At 32.8% G+C, this 18,303-nt stretch overlaps 1 protein-coding gene across 6 annotated transcripts in view; it reads right to left on the bottom strand.

Annotated features, from left to right (window-relative positions):
* STXBP5L (syntaxin binding protein 5L) overlaps positions 1-18,303 on the bottom strand; it is a 379,743-nt gene that overhangs the window by 109,742 nt on the left and 251,698 nt on the right. For all 6 annotated transcript variants that reach the window (XM_042999139.1, XM_042999138.1, XM_042999140.1 and 3 more), the window contains exons 15-18: positions 10,979-11,019; positions 7,393-7,610; positions 5,505-5,674; positions 3,479-3,604 (exon numbers count right to left, since the gene is read on the bottom strand). In XM_042999139.1, the coding sequence (XP_042855073.1) occupies positions 3,479-3,604; positions 5,505-5,674; positions 7,393-7,610; positions 10,979-11,019 (555 nt within the window). The remainder of the gene's footprint in view (positions 1-3,478; positions 3,605-5,504; positions 5,675-7,392; positions 7,611-10,978; positions 11,020-18,303) is intronic.

Below are 18,303 nucleotides of genomic sequence, written 5' to 3'. Positions count from 1 at the left end.
CCAGTTTTAAACTTCAAGGGAAAAAATATGCTAAAATTTATATTGGTATTATGGTAAATCAATAGATCATTTTGTGAAAACCTGACATCTTTACACTATTATTGAATTTTCCACTCCATGATATAGGTTTGTTAATTTCTCTTTTTACAGTTTTCTGTGTAGAGGTCTTTGTGTGTGTGTGTGTGTGTGTGTGTGTGTGTGTGTGTGTGTGTGCCGCGCGCGCATGCGTGTTGGTAGAGGTCTTGATAATCTTTTATTAAGTGTTTTCCTAGATACTTTATTTTATTGTAAGTGGAATCTTTATACAACTTTAGTTTCTATTTTTTCAGTATATGGAAATGCTTGTTTGTTTATTTATTTATTTTGAGAGAGAGCACACGCGCATGTGTGAGTGGAGAGGAGCAGAGAGAGAGAGAGGGAGAGAGTATTAAACAGGCTGTCATGCCCAGCGTGGAGCCGTATGTGGGGTGGATCTTGATCTCACGACTGTGAGATCATGCCCTGAGCCAAAAATCAAGAGTCAGAGGCTTAACAAAGTAAGCCACCCAGGCACCCCTGGAAATGTCATTTATTTTTACATCGACTTTGTATCTACTAATCTTCCAATCTAATAATTTATCTGCAAAGTATTTAAATGTTGTACATACATAATCATTTCTTTCCATTTCCTTCTTTTGTAATCTATGTAACTTTGATTTATTTTCCTTTATGTATTGCTCTGGCTAGGTCCTTCAGTACAATGGGAATAGAGGTAGTGATAGCGGTCATCCTTGTTTTGTTTTCATATCAGATGTAAAGCTTTCAACATTTTACTGTAAAGTATGAATGATATTTGCTGCCATGTATCAGATTAAGGAAATCTCCTTCTTGGTTTAGTTAATGGTTTCTTTTTAACTCATGAATAGAAGATACATTTTACTAAATGTTTTTGCTTTTTGCATCCCATGGCTTACTTTTATAGTTTTCTATTTTATCCTGTTAATGTGATGAATTACATGAATTCATTTCACTTGATCTTAGCCAAAAGGCCGAGAAGCGATACATGAATTCATTTCAAATGTTAAACAAGACTTGCATTCTTGGTATAAACTAAACATGTTTCTAATATGTGATTATTTTATTGACAGATTTATTTATATTTTGGCTGGGATTTTTGCACCTATGCTCATGTTCTGCTTTTTGTAATGGTCTTTTCAAGTTTTGGCATCAAGTTATATTGTCCCATAAAGAGATGAATATGACTTTTTCTTTCTCAGCTTTCTCAGAAAGTTTTTATATAGTACCGGTATTACTTATTTCCTAAAATTTTGCTGGGATTTACAGAAGTAGCCACTTGAGCTCGAAATTTTTGGCAGTTGAAACTGTCTACGAGCAAGGTGTCCAAGCTGTCTTTCTCTTACAAGTGTCAGTTCTTCAGAGGCTCTATAGTGACTGTTACCCCCACAGTTACTTTACATGGAAAATATGCTCTCTGACTTATTCTAACAATCTTCAGCTCCTGAACTTGGTGATATACCTTCATACCCTCTTAATTTTGGTATTCCTTGCCTTTATAGGTCAATCTCTTGAGTATAGAACCATGAAAATGGCTTGAGCTCAGTCATCTGCCATAACTACTTGGTTTAGAGGACAAACATATATTCTTGTCATATCAGATAATGGGATTATTGACTGTCCCACACTTCCTTCCTCTCTTTCCTTCATTCAAGGGAGTTCCTGCCAGTTTATCTACCAAACAATTTTTCAGTCAAGAAAAGGTTCCCCTTATGTATGTTCACATAGAACCTCCACACTGCAAAAATTCCAGGAACACAAGATAAAATTTTTCTTTTTCTTTTAGGCAGTCTTCCTTTCAGATGCCTTCAAAAAGTTTTCTTTGAGCTCATCAAACTTAGCTTAGGGGCAGACTGGGAAGAATGGAAGTAGAACCAAATATATATTTTTCATGTATTATTTGATAAATGATTGATTCCAAATTTGGAGGGAAAGATATAGTATTCAGGAAGTGGTATTGGTACAACTCTTAGTCATCAGGAAAGAACTAGAGTTTAATCCCCATTTCATTCCCCATTTATATCTAAATTAATCCTAGATAGATTAAATACTTAGATATATTTAAGAAATATATTAAAATAGAATGTAATAATGTTTAATCTTGAAGTGAGGGAAGCTTTTGTAAGTATGACACAAAATCCAGAGACATAAAAGAAAAAATAGAATTACTTTAACAATTTTTAAAAATTTATTCATGGAAAAAACCATCGTAAACAATTTCATAAAGTAAACAAAAACAGGGAAAATACTAGCAAATTACATCAGATAGAAAGCTAACTTCCCTACTATGTAAATAGTTTTCACAAATCTATAAGAGAAATACTAACAACTCTGTAGAAAAATGGACAGAATATAAACAGAAATGTCATAGTACAGGAAAACATGTTCCATTTCACTTAAGATATGAGAAAAGTCTACTAACACAATTACATACTTCCTATCAACAGAATGACAGGGAATAAAAAGTTTACACTATTGTTAGAAAGGTAGTGCAAGATCACGTATTCTTAAACATTTTTGAGGGGGTATAATTTGGCACAACTTCTATGGAGGGCTAAATCTAGAAATAAAGAATAATTAAAATTATATTAGCTTTTAAAGGGTATAATATAATCCAACTTTCAAAGAATGCCTGACTGGATTATGTTGTTCTAAGCCTTCTATTGTCTCTTAGTTTAGCCTATTAGGGGAAATGTGAATACTTTTTGGAGGATGATAACATCATTTAGAACCTGAAATTATCTCTATAATGTTTATTTATAAATATATAAGTATATATATGATGGTATATAAATTTATATGTTCCATAAAAACAGAAAGAACACCAAAAAGCAAATCTAGATTACATGAGGACAATATGACCAAAATCCAAGACAAATCAACTAGATAGAGATAGGGAGTTATCAAACACATATTGAGGGAACTGTATTCAACATGTTCAAGGAAATGAAGGACAAGAGTGATAATTTAGGAAGATAACAAGAAGCTTTAAAAAGAATCAAATGAAAGGTATAGAACTGAAAAACAAAATGACTAAAATTGAACTCCATGGCTGGATCTACCATAAGATTATAAACAACTGAAGAGAGAATTAGTGAATTCAAAAAGACAAGTCAGAAGAAAGCATCCAAACTGAAACACAAGGAGAAAAAGGATAGAAAATAGAAAAACAAAAAAGAATGTGTAATAACATCCTAACAACATCCAAACATTAAAAGTGGAAATGCTAGCACAAGTCTGACTTCAAGCAAGAACAAATAATCATAGTTTGTATATAAGTTATTATTTTTCGTATACCATTTTCAATCAAGTAAAAATCTAGGTAAAGCCTTCTTTCCATTTTTAGGACTTAAGTATTTTAAAAGAAACATCTCACTATATCAAACATATTAAATAATACAAATTAGAATGTTTAGCTACTTACATTCCATATGCTGAGCTTACAGCAAGACTTGTAATCTGTTGGGGAGGCTCACCATCCACCCACACCAACTGAATAACAAGTTCTGCTTGGTACCCTGGAGGCATCCTCACTGGTCGTGTCTTAACACTAAAAAAGAGAAAAAAGTAGTTCTATCACATACAGTTTAAATAAGTATGCCCATGCTTCTCTTCAGAATTTACATAGCATCTTTCTACAGAAATATACAATACCACACATTGAGGGAAGTACACAGGTGGACAGTGTCTTCTAGCTTTCTCAGAATATACCAAATTATTTAAAATTGCTTAGTTTTTTAAATAGCTTTTTAACCAGTCAAGTCCACAACTTCAAATGGCCATTATCCCTTCCTTTTCTTAATTTTTGAGGGTGGTATTTTAAATTATTCTTATTATTTACTTTTTTTTAACAAAGGTTTTTAAATATTTATGAAATATTTGTTACATATATTAAGTTATAAATGCATAACAATATGAATGACTTCATCTACCACCCAAATTAAGAGTTGAACATATCCAAAACCCAAATTCCTGCTCATTCCTTCTAAATTTGCTTGACCTGCAGCCTTATCTATTCTAGTTTATAGCAACTTGTATCTTTCCAGTTATTCAGTTAAAAAAAAAAAGTCATGCTAATATCCTTCTCTTGTACCTCACATCAATCAATCATCAAATTCTGTTGATGTTACCTTCAAAATATACCCAGAATCTGACCATTTTTTAATTCTCTATTGTGACCATCCTAGTTACAGTTGACAAATAAAAATACAAGACACCCATTTAAATCTGAATTTCAAATAAACAATAAATAGGTTTTATGTTTTGTTTTGTTTATTTTGTTTACTGTACATATGTCCCATGCAGTGTCTGGAATATACTGATATTAAAAAATGTTTATTGTTTATTTGAAATTGAAATTTAAATGGGTATCCTGTATTTTTATTTGCTGAATCTGTCAGCCCATAACATCATCTCTGCTTAGATTTAATAGCCTCTTTACTGGTCTCCCAGCTTCTACCTTTCCCTTCCATCCCAAGATCCATTTTCGACAAAGCCACCAAAGTGATCAATTTAAAATTTAATCACTGGATGTTGAATGTAAGTGATGAATCACTGAATTCTTCTGAAACCAATATTGCACTGTATGTTAAGTAACTAAAATTTAAATTAAAAATAAAATGGTATGTAAAAAAATAATTTGAAAAATAAAATTTAAAACTGATATGTCTCTTTTCTATTCAAAACCCTGTAATGAGTCCCCGTTTAATTAGGAATAAAAGCCATGGCCTTACAGTGGCCTATAATTGGCTCTCTATTACTTATCTGACTTCATCTCTTGCTATTCCCCCCCCCAACCCCCGCTTGCTCTTCTTGTCCTAGCTACACTGACCTCTTCATATGCAAGGCACTTTAAGCCTTTGTTCTATCTATTCCTTCTGCCTGGAATACTCTTCTACGAGATACATTTCAGGTAAATCCCTCATCTACTTTTTGTTTAAATCTCACCTTCTTATCAGTTAAAAAGTAAAAAAAAAAAAGTATTATTTTAGCAAAATCATAGCAATCATGAGAGGAATCCTTTTTTCTAACATAGTATTCTTGTAGTAGTGTTCTTGTAGTAGTATTCTTGTAGTGTTTTTTGTCTGGTTGATTGGGGTTTTTTTTTTTTTATTCCAAGAAAACTGAAGAAATTCCCTAAAAGACTTTTAGAATTGGGAGATACCAAGCAGCTGGCCAAGTTTCTTCCCTGCCATATGTGTTCCCATTCTATTAAAGCCATATTTTCTTTATGATCTTTCTGGGAAGAACATAAATGCCTTCATAATAAAGGATAAAAATATTGTGCCCTCTTCATAGATATTCAAAGAAAAGACCACAGCACTCCTTGGTTGAGTGTAGATCAATGACAACAACTTAATAAAAGAGAAGAATAATTTTATTTTGTACAGTTTCAAAGTAGTATATGATTAATATGTAAAATTGTTTTAAAATTTGGTAGCAACTCTTACTTGAGGCATGGGATACTGTCCTTTGTTCCTCCTTCACTAGCCACAGTGTTAGTACTTCCAGAAAGACTCCTTGAAGGAAGCTGAGATGAGAGATCTGGAAACGGAGGACTTGTTTCTGGTTCTGGGGTTGTAATATCTTCAATATCATACTGAAGTCGTACCTCTAATGACTTAAAAAAATCAAGTTTTAATTTAACCTAAGTCATAACAATAAGTAACCACATTAAATTACCTGACAACTTTTTTGTAATTATTGTTTTATTCAGATTAATAAGTTCAATTTCAATTTATAGTAAAGTTGAGATATCCCAAATTGATTTAAATACTGGTATTTCAGTATTTGTATTTAAATACATGGAACAGTCACTGGCACTCACAAAAAATGTAAAATATTTCTTAATTCTTCAGAATTATAAGAAAAATACCTACTAGTGAAGATACAGTTTTTACATAAAAAATACTCCTAAGATAAAGGTATAAATTACAACTCCATATATAGTAAAAGGAGAAATTGGTCAGTTATTCCAGTAAATAAAATAAACTGGATGTGTTTACACACACATACATAACACACAAATTATTTGTACAAGGATTTTAGTTTTAAAAAAACCATTCAATTTTGCCTTCAAATTCAGTAAAACATTCCCAAAATAAATTCTAATTTTTGTTTCATTAGCTCAGCTCTTAATTTCATTAGCTTGCTTAATTAAAAAACATTTGATAAACTGTATTGGAATAAAAGATGATCCAAAACCTTTTTTTTTAAATCTAAAAATGTTTAAAAATTAAGTACTTTATGATTACATTCTATGCTTTAATTAAAATCGATTTTACAACAAACATTTGCTTTACAATGTAAAAATCAGGATCTTTGAGGCTGAAAACAGTTGCTTAATAAAATGTCATTATGGGGTGTGAATATAGCAATATTATCAAAATGACTGTTATAATTATCTTAAAATTAAAAAACCCTCTAGTGACAGTAACCATTACCAATTATTGTCAACTATACCTAGACACTATACTAATGATTTTATATAATCCTTATAAGAACCTTATGAAATTTCATTATCATTTGTAGTTTATTACTACTTTCCATTTTTCTATTTTATTTGCACAGAAAATTACATGAGTGATGAAACTGGGTCTTACTCAGACTCTACTACTGACTACTGGATCTTTGTGACCTCAGCATCGTATAGCTATTCGCTGGTACAGCTAGAATTAAAACATAGACTTATCTGACTCCAAAGGCTGGGATTTTAACTAATATACTTTAACAGGGCAATACTTAATTTTAGCTGTTGAGGTAAAAAGTTATATACAGGTGTTTAGTAGATAATCTTTATTTTCTGATAAAATGGTAAAATGGACTCAGTAGGGATGGCCAATTATCTATAGATGCCTTAATTTAGATTTAATTTATCCCACGAGAGTATCAGAACAATTAAATTACTTGATTAGTTTAAAATTAAGATTAGGTAAGGTAGCTCATAATTATTTCCATCCTATAAAAATGTCGCTGTACAGAAATTAAAAATTGACAAGAAAAGGCAAACTAAAAAATTTTAATAAAGATATACAACAAAGCCCACATTAATTTGACATTTATGCATAAAGCTACAAATGTCTGTATAAATTCTATACAGACAGAATACATCCTATCTAAAAATACAAGGTTTTGGTACAGAACTGTTTTCATCATTTTAAGCCAAACTATTTTTTAATAAGTTATATAAGTAACAAGAATAATTTAAAATCCTATGAATTGGATTACTGACTAAATACATCAGTCTTGATGGCTTAAAACCATATCAAGCACTAGCCAAAATATATGATAATTGCTTTAATAACTCTAGCTATGAACATTAAATTTTAAATCACTTACCACTATTTCTGTTGTAATTTCATGTCTGCTGAATTTATAAATTATGACATATGCAGAGACTCCTGATACACAGAATATTCTGCTCTCTGGACACCAGTAAATCATCTGAATGGCATATGGATCTTCCTCTACAATTTCACATGTTGGTTTTCCTTCTCCTACCTTCTGTTTTTCAAACACTTTTGAAGTTTTTAGCTTATACAGCATCTGCAGAGTTACTACAAGATATTGAAGCATAGTTATCTTCTAATTTGAACTTAATTCTTAGATGTTATTAAACTCTTTCAGTGTATTTGTTAAACTACTAAAATAGAATCCAAGCAGACAAAATAAATTATATTTTAACTAGTAAGCATTCAATGTCATGAACTCTTATCATAGTTTAGCTGAAGGGAGACTCCAGAGAAAAATAAACATTTATTGAACATATACTATATACCAATGAATTTGTAGGTCCTTTGTATGCATTGTCTCATGTGATCCTCAGAAAAGTCCAATGAAGTGAGTATTTTTATCCTTATTTATTGATAAAAATATTGGGGCTCAAAAAGGTTACAATGGAAATACTAAACCTAATTCTCTCCTAAAGGAGACCCCTTAATCCTTTTTCACAATTTCCCCCCTTTGATTGCTACATGAGAGGTTGATGTTATTCATAGACGGTTTTCTTCTCCCAACAAATTTCTTAGACAATCCTTAAGATGAGAAACATTTGTAATTTACTACCTAGTAGTATTGAAAGCCCAATAATCTGCAATTATTTTAGAAAGAATCTTTTCTGAGTGGCCCTGTATTAGAAAAGGATCAGTTATAATTTTTAAAAACTCTGGGTTTGTGAATTGTTTTCAGGAATTTTTATTTGGGGGAATATTTTTTCCATTTTAGACCCTGATAAGAACTCTCCTATAAAAAGCTCTGATTCTACAAAAGATCCTTAAGAAAATTTCTGAAAATCTGGGAGTTTCTGTCAAAAGTGCATAATTTGAACCTAATCATGAGAAACTTCAGTCACACCCAAACTGAAGATTACACAAAATAACTGGCCTGAGTTTTCAAAAATATCAATTAAATGAAATAAAGACTAAGAAACAATTCCAAATTGAGGAAAACCCAAAAGATGATAAATGCAATAAATAATTCTCAATTTTCTTTTATTATAAAAGATATTATTGGGACAATTGGTGAAAACCGAGTAAGACCTGGAGGTTAGCAGGTATTGCTGTATTGCCATCAGTATTAATCTTCTGATTTTTATAACTGTAATTTGACTATGTAAAAGAATGTCTTATTTGTAGGAAAGATACAGTGAAGTATTTTAGAGGCATGTAATGCAAAAGGAGCATCATATCTGCAACTCAGAAATGGTTACAAAATGCTGTAAGTATATATAAATATATGGAGAAGAAGGAGAGGGAGGAGGGTGGAAAAACAAATGTAGTATACATTGACATTTGGAAAATCTGGCTAAAAGCTATATAACACTTCATGGTATTTTTTTTTCAATTATTCTGTAAGTCTAAAATTACATCAAACCAAAACATTTTTAAAATGGGTAAGGCTTTACACCAGATGCTATAGCCTGGCTTCTATGTCAGATGGGGTATCACTCCCATGATTATTTTATATGACATAGCAATGCTAAAAGGATACTACAGACATAATTAAGGCCCCTAATTAGTTGACTTTGAGTTAATTAACAGAGATTATCCTTAATGGGGCTGACATAACTGGTGCCCTCTCTGAGGTTAGAGAGACACTCCCTCACCAGCCTTAATAAAACAAGTTGCCATGAGTTCTAAAACTATAAGAAAATGAATTCTGCCAACAACTACATGAGACTGAATGAGGATTCTAAATCTCAGATGAAACTGCAGCCCTAGCGAACACCTTGACTGCAGTCTCAGGAAACCCTGAGCAAAGAACCCAGCTAAACTGTACCCAGATTCCTGACACAAAGAAAATGTGAGATAATATGTAAGTACTGCTCAGTTGTGGTAATTTATTAGTCAGCAAATTGAAAACTAATACACATAAAACATAAACTCAATTGTTCAAATTCAGTATAACCTCACTTCCTGTACTGGACAGTATTCCACAAAATTGACAAGCTAAGTGAAATTTCTTCAATGATATCCATTAAACTGGAAATATGTTCCTATAATTACAGTAAAAATATTAAACATGCTGCAAGCCTTTATAATATGTTTTGAATGGGATAAAATATTTAAAAATTAACCTCTTAAAATATTATGCATGCTTAAGAGTGGCATATACTCTAATCACTAGGATGTTAAAGTGTCTTCTCACATTTTAGATGCCAAGGAGTGAATTTGAGGTGGTGGGATGTTACTATAAAATTGTGTTCTTGGAACAAGGTCAGATTTACAAGAAAAGTCCATCCAAAGAAAATCTTTTGTCCTGTGGAATTTCTCCCTGAGCCATTGATTTCTATTGTGTGAGTTCAGAAAGGGGCCTCAAAATTCGTGGTTTTAAATATTTTAATCATTTTTTCTTGCTGATGATTTGCTCCATTGCTGAAAGACTCTAGCTTGCAGGCTAAGAGTATAACCAATAATCAACCTTCTTCCCTCTGCTTTTGTGTTTATCATAATCTTCCTCAGAAGCTGTTTACTTCTATAGCTTCAAATACCACTTTTACACTGCCTCTTCATTAGTTTCCATTCTTGACTGTTCTTCCTACCTGCTAGACATTTTTACCTGGATTTCCTGGTATAATTACAAGATTCAAACCTCCAGCACTCTCTTATAGTCCTCATCTTGCTAGTTGTTCATCCTCAGAAACTGAGTCCTCGCTCACTTACTCTATTCCTCCTATTCCTATTAAAATCTTAAATATCTTCCCAAACTCACATTAAGTATTACCCCATCAAATTACCCTTTCTGGATCTACCTGGTTCAAACAAATCACAAATTTCTGATAACAAACAGAATTCGAGTTGTATTACATTTACAGTTCTTATCATACTGTTTACCTAATAGTCAAATATGTGCATTCATTTATCTGATTTAGTAAATAAAAGTACTATGAAGGATATATACAGATACAATCAATTCTGAAATATCTTTGCGTGCCCTTCAACACTGAGGCAGCCTACCTTATTCCTTAAATTACATAATTCTCAAAAATTTTAAAAGAAATTTTACATTTATCTAATCACTTCTTTTTATTCACATAGGGCTTCATAGACAAATGGAAAAGAAAAGTGAAGACTAGTGAGATAAAAGAACTTTTCTAGGACCAGAGCTGGAGGTGAAGGAAATTCCCTCAATAGAGTTAATCTGACAAAGTATGGTAGTTTTTTCAATGTACCTTACCTTTTGTAAATACAACAGGTTGCTGATGGAGACTTCAGTCCTATCTGTTAATATTATAAAGGAAAAGTATAGTAGAGATAGTACTTTAAAATGACCCAACATAGGAAATGGATTTTTATAACACAGCTATATATACATATGCTAAAACTGTATCTGAAATATTAATCATCCAAAGTAAAAAGTGGCAAATGGCTCTGCGTAAATATTAACTGAGGGTTTTCTGTTATAGAAAAAGAGACTTAAAACTTACTTGCTGAAGCATCCCAAAATTTTATTGATCCGTCTGCATGACTAGATGAGAAATACATTAGCATTAATTATAGTAAATTTCAAAAATTATAGGCATTCTAACTGTATATAAGAGGTATTGCCAAAATTTGATTTAAAAATCCCATTCCAATGAGAATGAATATATGCTAAAGCATTTCTAAGCTCATAACAATGGTTTACTTTTTAAACAATGCACTAAAATCTAAATTGAAAAAAGAACAATTACTAAGATTTGACTGTAGGAATATTTTTATGTGTAATAGAGAACAATGAAAACTGGCCTGAATAAACAATATATTTTATATAAAACTGTTTACACTTGGGGTGGCTGGGTGGCTCAATCGGTTAAGTGTCCAACTTCAGCTCTGGTCATGATCTCACAGCTTGTGAGTTCGAGCCCTGCGTTGGGCTCTGTGCTGACAGCTCAGAGCCTGGAGCCTCTTCAAATTCTGTGTCTTTCTCTCTCTCACTGCCCCTCCCCCATTCACACTCTCTCTCTGTCTCTCAAAAATAAATAAACATTTAAAAAGTTAAAAAAAATTGTTCACACTCAATAAAAAAATACCTGAGTTAATTCTGATTACATTAAAATAATTTTGAAGTGAATGTCATAGTGAAATTTAAGTTTCAAAATATAAAAAGCAAATCCTTAAACCTATCTAGAATGGTATCATTATTTGGTAATATAATGGCAATTCTATAAGAACTCCTCTAGAAATGAAGACGATAGAATAACCCCAACACGTTTTATGAGGTCAGCCTTATCCTGACTACCAAAACCAAAAAATAAAATTATAAAACCATATTCCTCAAGCATAGGTGAAAAAATTGTCAACAAAATCTTAGCAAATCAAATAAAAAACATATAGAAAGGATCAGACATCATGACTAAGTGCAGTTTATCTTAGGAATGTAAGACTTGTTAAACATTAAAAAAAATCAAACACCATATTGTTATTCATCATACTGACAGATTAAAGAAGAAAAACCATATGGTCATCTCAATAAATACAGGAAAAGTATTTGTCTCCAGCTTTTGGCTATTGTGAATAATGCTTCTATGAACGTTCATGTAAAAGTTTTTGTATATACCTAAAAGTGGGAGTGCTCAGTTATATGATAATTAGTTATCTTTTTGAGAAATTGCCAAACCATATTCTATATCAGTTGTACCATTTTACATTCCCACTAGCAAACTATGTGGTTCTAATCAATCTGTATCCTTGTCAACACTTGCTTTTCTTCCTCTTAAAAATTTTTTTAGCCATTGTAGTGGGTGTGAAGTGGTATACACAATTAATTGTGGCTTTGTTTTCATTTCCCCAATGACTAATGATGTTAAGCATATTTTCATGTGCCTGTTGGCCATTTGTATATCTTTTTTTGAAAAAGTCTACACAAATCCTTTGTTCATTTAAAAAATGTCTTTTTATTGTTGAGCTCTAAGAGTTATTTATATATTATGAAAACTAAACTCTATTAGATATATGGTTTGAAAATTTTTTCCAACTCATTGTTGTCTTTTCACCTAATGATGAAGGCCATTTTACCTATATTTTTCTTTTATTTTTATGCTTTTGGTGTAATATCTACAAAATCTCTGCCATAATCAAAGTCATGAAAGATTACCTTGTTTTCTTTTTTGAATTTTTATTTATTTATTAATTAAATATAATTTATTGTGAAATTGGTTTCCATACAACACCCAGTGCTCATCCCAACAGGTGCTCTCCTCAATGTCCATCACCCTCTTTCCCCTCTTCCCCCTACCTCCCATCAACCTTCAGTTTGTTCTCAGTATTTAAGAGTCTCTTATGGTTTGCCTCCCTCCCTCTCTGTAACTTTTTTTCCCCCTTCCCCTCCCCCATGGTCTTCCTTTTTGAATTTTATAGCTTTAGCTATAAATTCAAGCCTTTCCTTATATTTGAGTTAATTTTTGCATATGGTATGAAGTAGGGGTCCAAATTTTTCTTTCAAGTTTTTATTTAAATTCTAGTTAGTTAACATATAGTGCAATATTAGTTTCAGGAGTAGAATTTAGTGAATCTTCACTTACATATAACACCCAATGCTCATCGCAAGTGCCCTCAATACCCATCACCCATTTAGCCCATGCCCCTGCCTACCTCCCCTCCAGCAGCCCTCAGTTTGTTCTCTGTAGTTAAGAGTCTGTTTTCCGGTTTTTCTCTCTTTTTTCCTCACTATGTTCATCTGTTTTGTTTCTTAAATTTCATATATGAGTGAAATCAGATGGTATTTGTCTTTATTTGACTGACTTATTTCGCTTAGCCTAATCCACTCTGGCTCCATCCGTGTAACTGCAAATGGCACAATTTCATTCTTTTTTTATGGCTGAATAATATTCCATTACACACACACTCCACATCTTCTCTATCCATTCATCAGTCGATGGACATTTAGGCTTTTTCCATAATTTGGCTATTGTTGATAATGCTACTATGAATGTCAGGGTGCATGTGTCCCTTCAAATGAGTATATTTGTATCCTTTGGGTAAATACCTAGTAGTGCAATTGCTGGGTTGTAGAGTAGTTCTATTTTTAACTGTTCGAGGAACCTCCATACTATTTTCCAGAGTGGCTACACCAGTTTGCATTCTCACCAACAGTGTAAGAGGGTTCCTCTTTCTCCGCATCCTGGCCAACATCTGTTGTTTCCTGTGTTGCTGATTCTAGCCATTCTGATAGGTGTGAGGTCATATCTCATTGTACGTTTTATTTGTTTTTCCCTGATGATAAGCAAGGTTGAGCGTATTTTCCTGTGTCTGTACATCTTTTTTGGAGAAAATGTCTGTTCATGTCTTCTGCCCATTTCTTAACTTGGTTGTTTTTATTTGTGTTGAGTTTGTGAAGTTTTTTATAGATTTGGTGGGGGGGGGGGTGGATGTCTAACTTTATTCTTTTGTATGTGGGTATCCAGTTCTCCTAGCAACATTTGCTGATGAGATTATTCTTTCTCCTGTCTTGGCACTCTTGTTTAAAAAAACAATCATAGATGTATGATTTTATTTCTGGAATCCCAATTACATTTCATTAAATTATATCTCTAATCTTATGACATTACCAAACTGTTTTGATCAGTGTAGCTGTGGAGGAAACTTTACAATTAAGAAGTGTAAGTCCTTCAACTTTGTTCTTTTTCAAGATCATTTTGTCTATTTGGAGTCACTTGCAATTTCATATGAATTTTAGGATAACCATTTTCATTTCTGCAAAAAAGCCATTGGGTTTTGATAGGGATTGTAGTGAATATGTACATCACTTTTGGTATATTATTATCTTAAGAATATTAAATCTTACATTCATAAACATGGGATGTCATTCTATTTATTTTTGTGTTTTTAAAATATTTTTTGGCAATGTTTTATAGCTTCTAATGTATAAACCTTTCATCTACTTGGTTAAATTTGTTTCTAAATTTGTTTCAAAAAGTATTTTATTTTACTTTTTGATGCTATTATAAATAGAATTGCTTTCTTAATTTCCTTTGTGGATTGTTCATTGTTAGTATACAAAAACACACTAATACATATATAAGATTATGATATCTGCAAATAGAGCTAATGTTTTTTCTTTCCACTGTAGGTGCTTTTTATTTTTCTTGCCTCACTCTTCTGGATAGAATTTCCAATACAATATGAAATAGAAGTATCAAAAGCAGGGATCCTTGTCTTGTTCATGATCTCAGAGGGAAAGGTTTCAGTCTTTCACTATCGAATATGATGTTATCTGTGGGTTTTGCAAAAATGCCCTTTATCAGGTTAAGGAAGTTCCATTCCAATAAGGAAGTCACTGAGTTATCTGAATGTTGCTGTTGTGGTTTTAAATCATGAAAGGGACATCTGTAAAATGCTTTTTCTGCATGAGATAACCTTATTTTTCTTCCCTCCATTTTACTGATGTGGGTATTACATTGATTTGTGTATATTGAAACACTCTTGTGTTCCTAGGACAAACTCCACTTGATCATATTTTATAAATCTCTTAATATTCTACTGGATTGTGTTTGCTAGTATTTTATTGAGGATGCTTGCATCTATATTCATAAGTAATATTGTTGCATAGTTTTCTTTTCCTGTGATGTCTTTGTCTGGCTTTGGTATTAGGGTAAAGCTGGCCCCAAAGAACGAGTTAAAATGTGTTCCCTTCTAGTTTTTGGAAAATGTGTGAGAAGCATTTGGTGTTACCTCCTTCAACAATTGGTAGAGTTCACCATGAAGTCATCTGATCCTGGCCTTTTCTTTGAAGGAAGACTTTGACTACTAATTCAATCTCTTGTTACAAATTTGTTCAGATTATTTGTTCTGGAGTCAGTTTTGGTAGTTTCTCAGAATTTATCCATTTCATCTAGGTTATTTACTTTGTCAGCATGCAATTGTTCATAATATTCTTTTATAACCCTTTTTACTATGTAAGGTCAAATCCATGTATTCTTTTATCTGCCTGTTCAAATCTGAGGCTGAATCCCTCGCGTAAGTTTTTCATTTCTGTTATTGTACTTTCCAGCACCAGAATCTCTCTCTCTCTCTCTCTCTCTCTCTCTCTCTCTCTCTCTCCCTCTCCCTCTCCCTCTCCCTCTCCCTACCTACCTACCTACTTATTTATTTATTTTAGAGAAAGAGAAAGCATGCGGGGAGGGGAGGGAAGCCTCGGGGAGAGGGTAGGAGAGCAAGAGAGAGCGCGAGAGAGAGCGAGAGTGAGCGAGAGAGAGAGAGAGAGAGAGAGAGAAAGAGAGAGAGAGAATGAATCTTAAGCAGGCTCTATGCTCAGCATGGAGCCCAACAGGGGCTCAATCCCATGACCCTGGATCATGACCTGAGATAAAATGAAGAATGGGAGCTCAACTGACTGAGCCACTCAGGCACCCCCAGGACCAGAATTTCTATTTAGTTTCTTTTTAAAATAAATTTTCTTTATTAATACTCTCTATTTAGTGAGACTTAATTCTTTAATTGATTACCTTCAATTCTTTATCCTTGTTTTCTTTTAGTTCTTTAAGCATATTTAAGACTGCTGACTTAAAATCTTTGTATAGTACGTAAAATGTCAGCTTTCACAGGGACAGTTTCAGTTAAATTATTTTCTTTCCCCTCTGAATGGGCCATGCTTTCTTGTTTCTTTGTATGCTGTGTCTTTTGTTGTTGAAAGCTGAACTTTTGAGCATTAATGAGGAAGCTGTGAAAATTAGATTTTCTCCCTTCCCAATTTTTTCTGTTGATGCTTGTTGTAAGTTTTTGCTGTTAGTTTAGAAAAGTCATAACGTAAACAGTTTTTCAAAAGATTGTATCCTTCACTGTGTTTGGCCTCTGAAAACTCTGCTCCGTTAGCTTACTGGTGACCTAGTGATTTCACAGCAATTTCATTAAATGACTATAGCCAAACAACAGCAGCAACAATAATAAATCCTTTCCATGTCTGCACAGGTTGATTCTGTGTTAGGAAACTGCTGCAATAATAGCCAGGTTATTTCCAACTCTGCATTAGCCTTTAATTACTGTCTGTATGGTGCCTAAAGTTAATCCAAAGGGGAAAACTTAGAATCTTCTCAGGTATTTTCTTAGCATGTATCCAACTGTAGGCAGCATATAGACATCTAGATTCTGCAGTGTCTGTGGGAGTTTTACAAAGCCTTTGTTCCCCCCATCTATCTTCTTATACAGCCTATTCTTTCCAAGAGTATAAACTATCTATTGTTCGCCCCTGCTTGTTATCCCTATCCCCAGGTAAGTGGCAGCTGGTACATCTGCCTTTAATTACTCAGATAAATGCCTTCCAGGAAGCCACTTCAACCCCAGGAAAGCTCTGAGGCAAGGAAAACAAAGGTAAGCCCTTGAGCTAATGCTTCAGGGAGTCACCAAACAGGTAAAAACACAGGTCAGGTACAACTACCATTCTATGAAAAGAAGGTCTGTATTTATTACTCCCTCTGGCACCAGAAAGCTATGTAAGAAGAATGCAGGGTGCTATCTTCATGGCCACCAGTAGTTAACTGTAAATGAGTAGGATAAAAATATCATGCGGTCTCTTCACAAAATTCAGCAGCTTTTTAAAGAAATGAGATATAGTTGACATTTAACATTATATTAGTTTCAGGTGTACAACATAATTAGACATTTGTACATTTTGTAAAATAATTACCATAAGTTTAGTTAATATCCATCACCATAGGTGGTTAAAAATATTTTGTTTTCTTGTGTGAGGATTTTGAAGATTTACTCTCTTAGCAACTTTCAAGTATACAATACAGTATTATAAACTATACCCACCATGGTATACATTACATTTCCATGACTTATTTTATAGCAACTTCTGTCTTCATTAAGCATTCCCCTGATTGTTATAAATTTTCTATTAGATTCTAGAATTCTGAAAAAATTGATTTTGCCAACGTAAGCATTTTTTAGTGGAGAAACCAGTACTCTCTCATTTTCAGTAATGTAACTTCCTGATATTTTGAAAAAAATTTTTTTACTTAGTTAAAACTCTCATACAGTACAAATCATAAAATCACACCACAATGAAGCATCACAAAATGAATACAACTGTTTAATCACTCAGATTAAAAAACAGAACATCATCTAAAACCCCTTAAATTCTCTTTTCCAATCACTATTTCTACATCTTTCCCAATGGTTGCCGCTGTCTTGGCTTTTAACACCCTGTATCAGTTTTACCAGTTTTTGAAGCGTCTATAAATGGAAACAACTATGTTGAGTCTAGTTGATTTCAGTCAATAATATGTATTACTGTAATACATGTCAGAACGTCAACTTGATTTGTGTTACAGTGTGAAACAACAGATTAAAAAATGATGAACACTGGGTGTTGTATGGAAACCAATTTGACAATAAATTTCATATTAAAAATTGCTGTTTAGAATTCCACTGTATGAATACACCACAGCATATTTATATACTCTAGTATTGTTAAATATTTATGTTGTTTCTATTTTGGCACTATTACAAATTGTGTGGCTCTGAAAATTCTTGAAAACTCTATTTTGGAGTACTTAATACAGATTTTTATTAGATATATATCTAGGAGTGGAATCAGTGGACTCACCTGAATTCTTAGGTGCTGCCAAAGAATTTTCCAAAGAAGCTATAACCAATTCGTACTCCCACTAACACTTTAAAAGAGTTCTAGGGGTACATGGTGGCTCAGTTGGTTGTGTCCAACTCTTGGTTTTGGCTCATGTCATGATCTCATGGTTCATGGGATCCAGCCCTGTGTTGGGCTCAGCGCTGACAACATGGAGACTGCTTGGGATTCTCTCTCCCTCTCTCT

The sequence above is a fragment of the Panthera tigris genome, chromosome C2, assembly GCF_018350195.1.
Source record: "Panthera tigris isolate Pti1 chromosome C2, P.tigris_Pti1_mat1.1, whole genome shotgun sequence".
Lineage (NCBI taxonomy): Eukaryota > Metazoa > Chordata > Mammalia > Carnivora > Felidae > Panthera > Panthera tigris.
The sequence above is the reverse complement of the archived record's forward strand: the minus strand, read 5'-3'. Positions and strand labels throughout refer to the sequence as shown.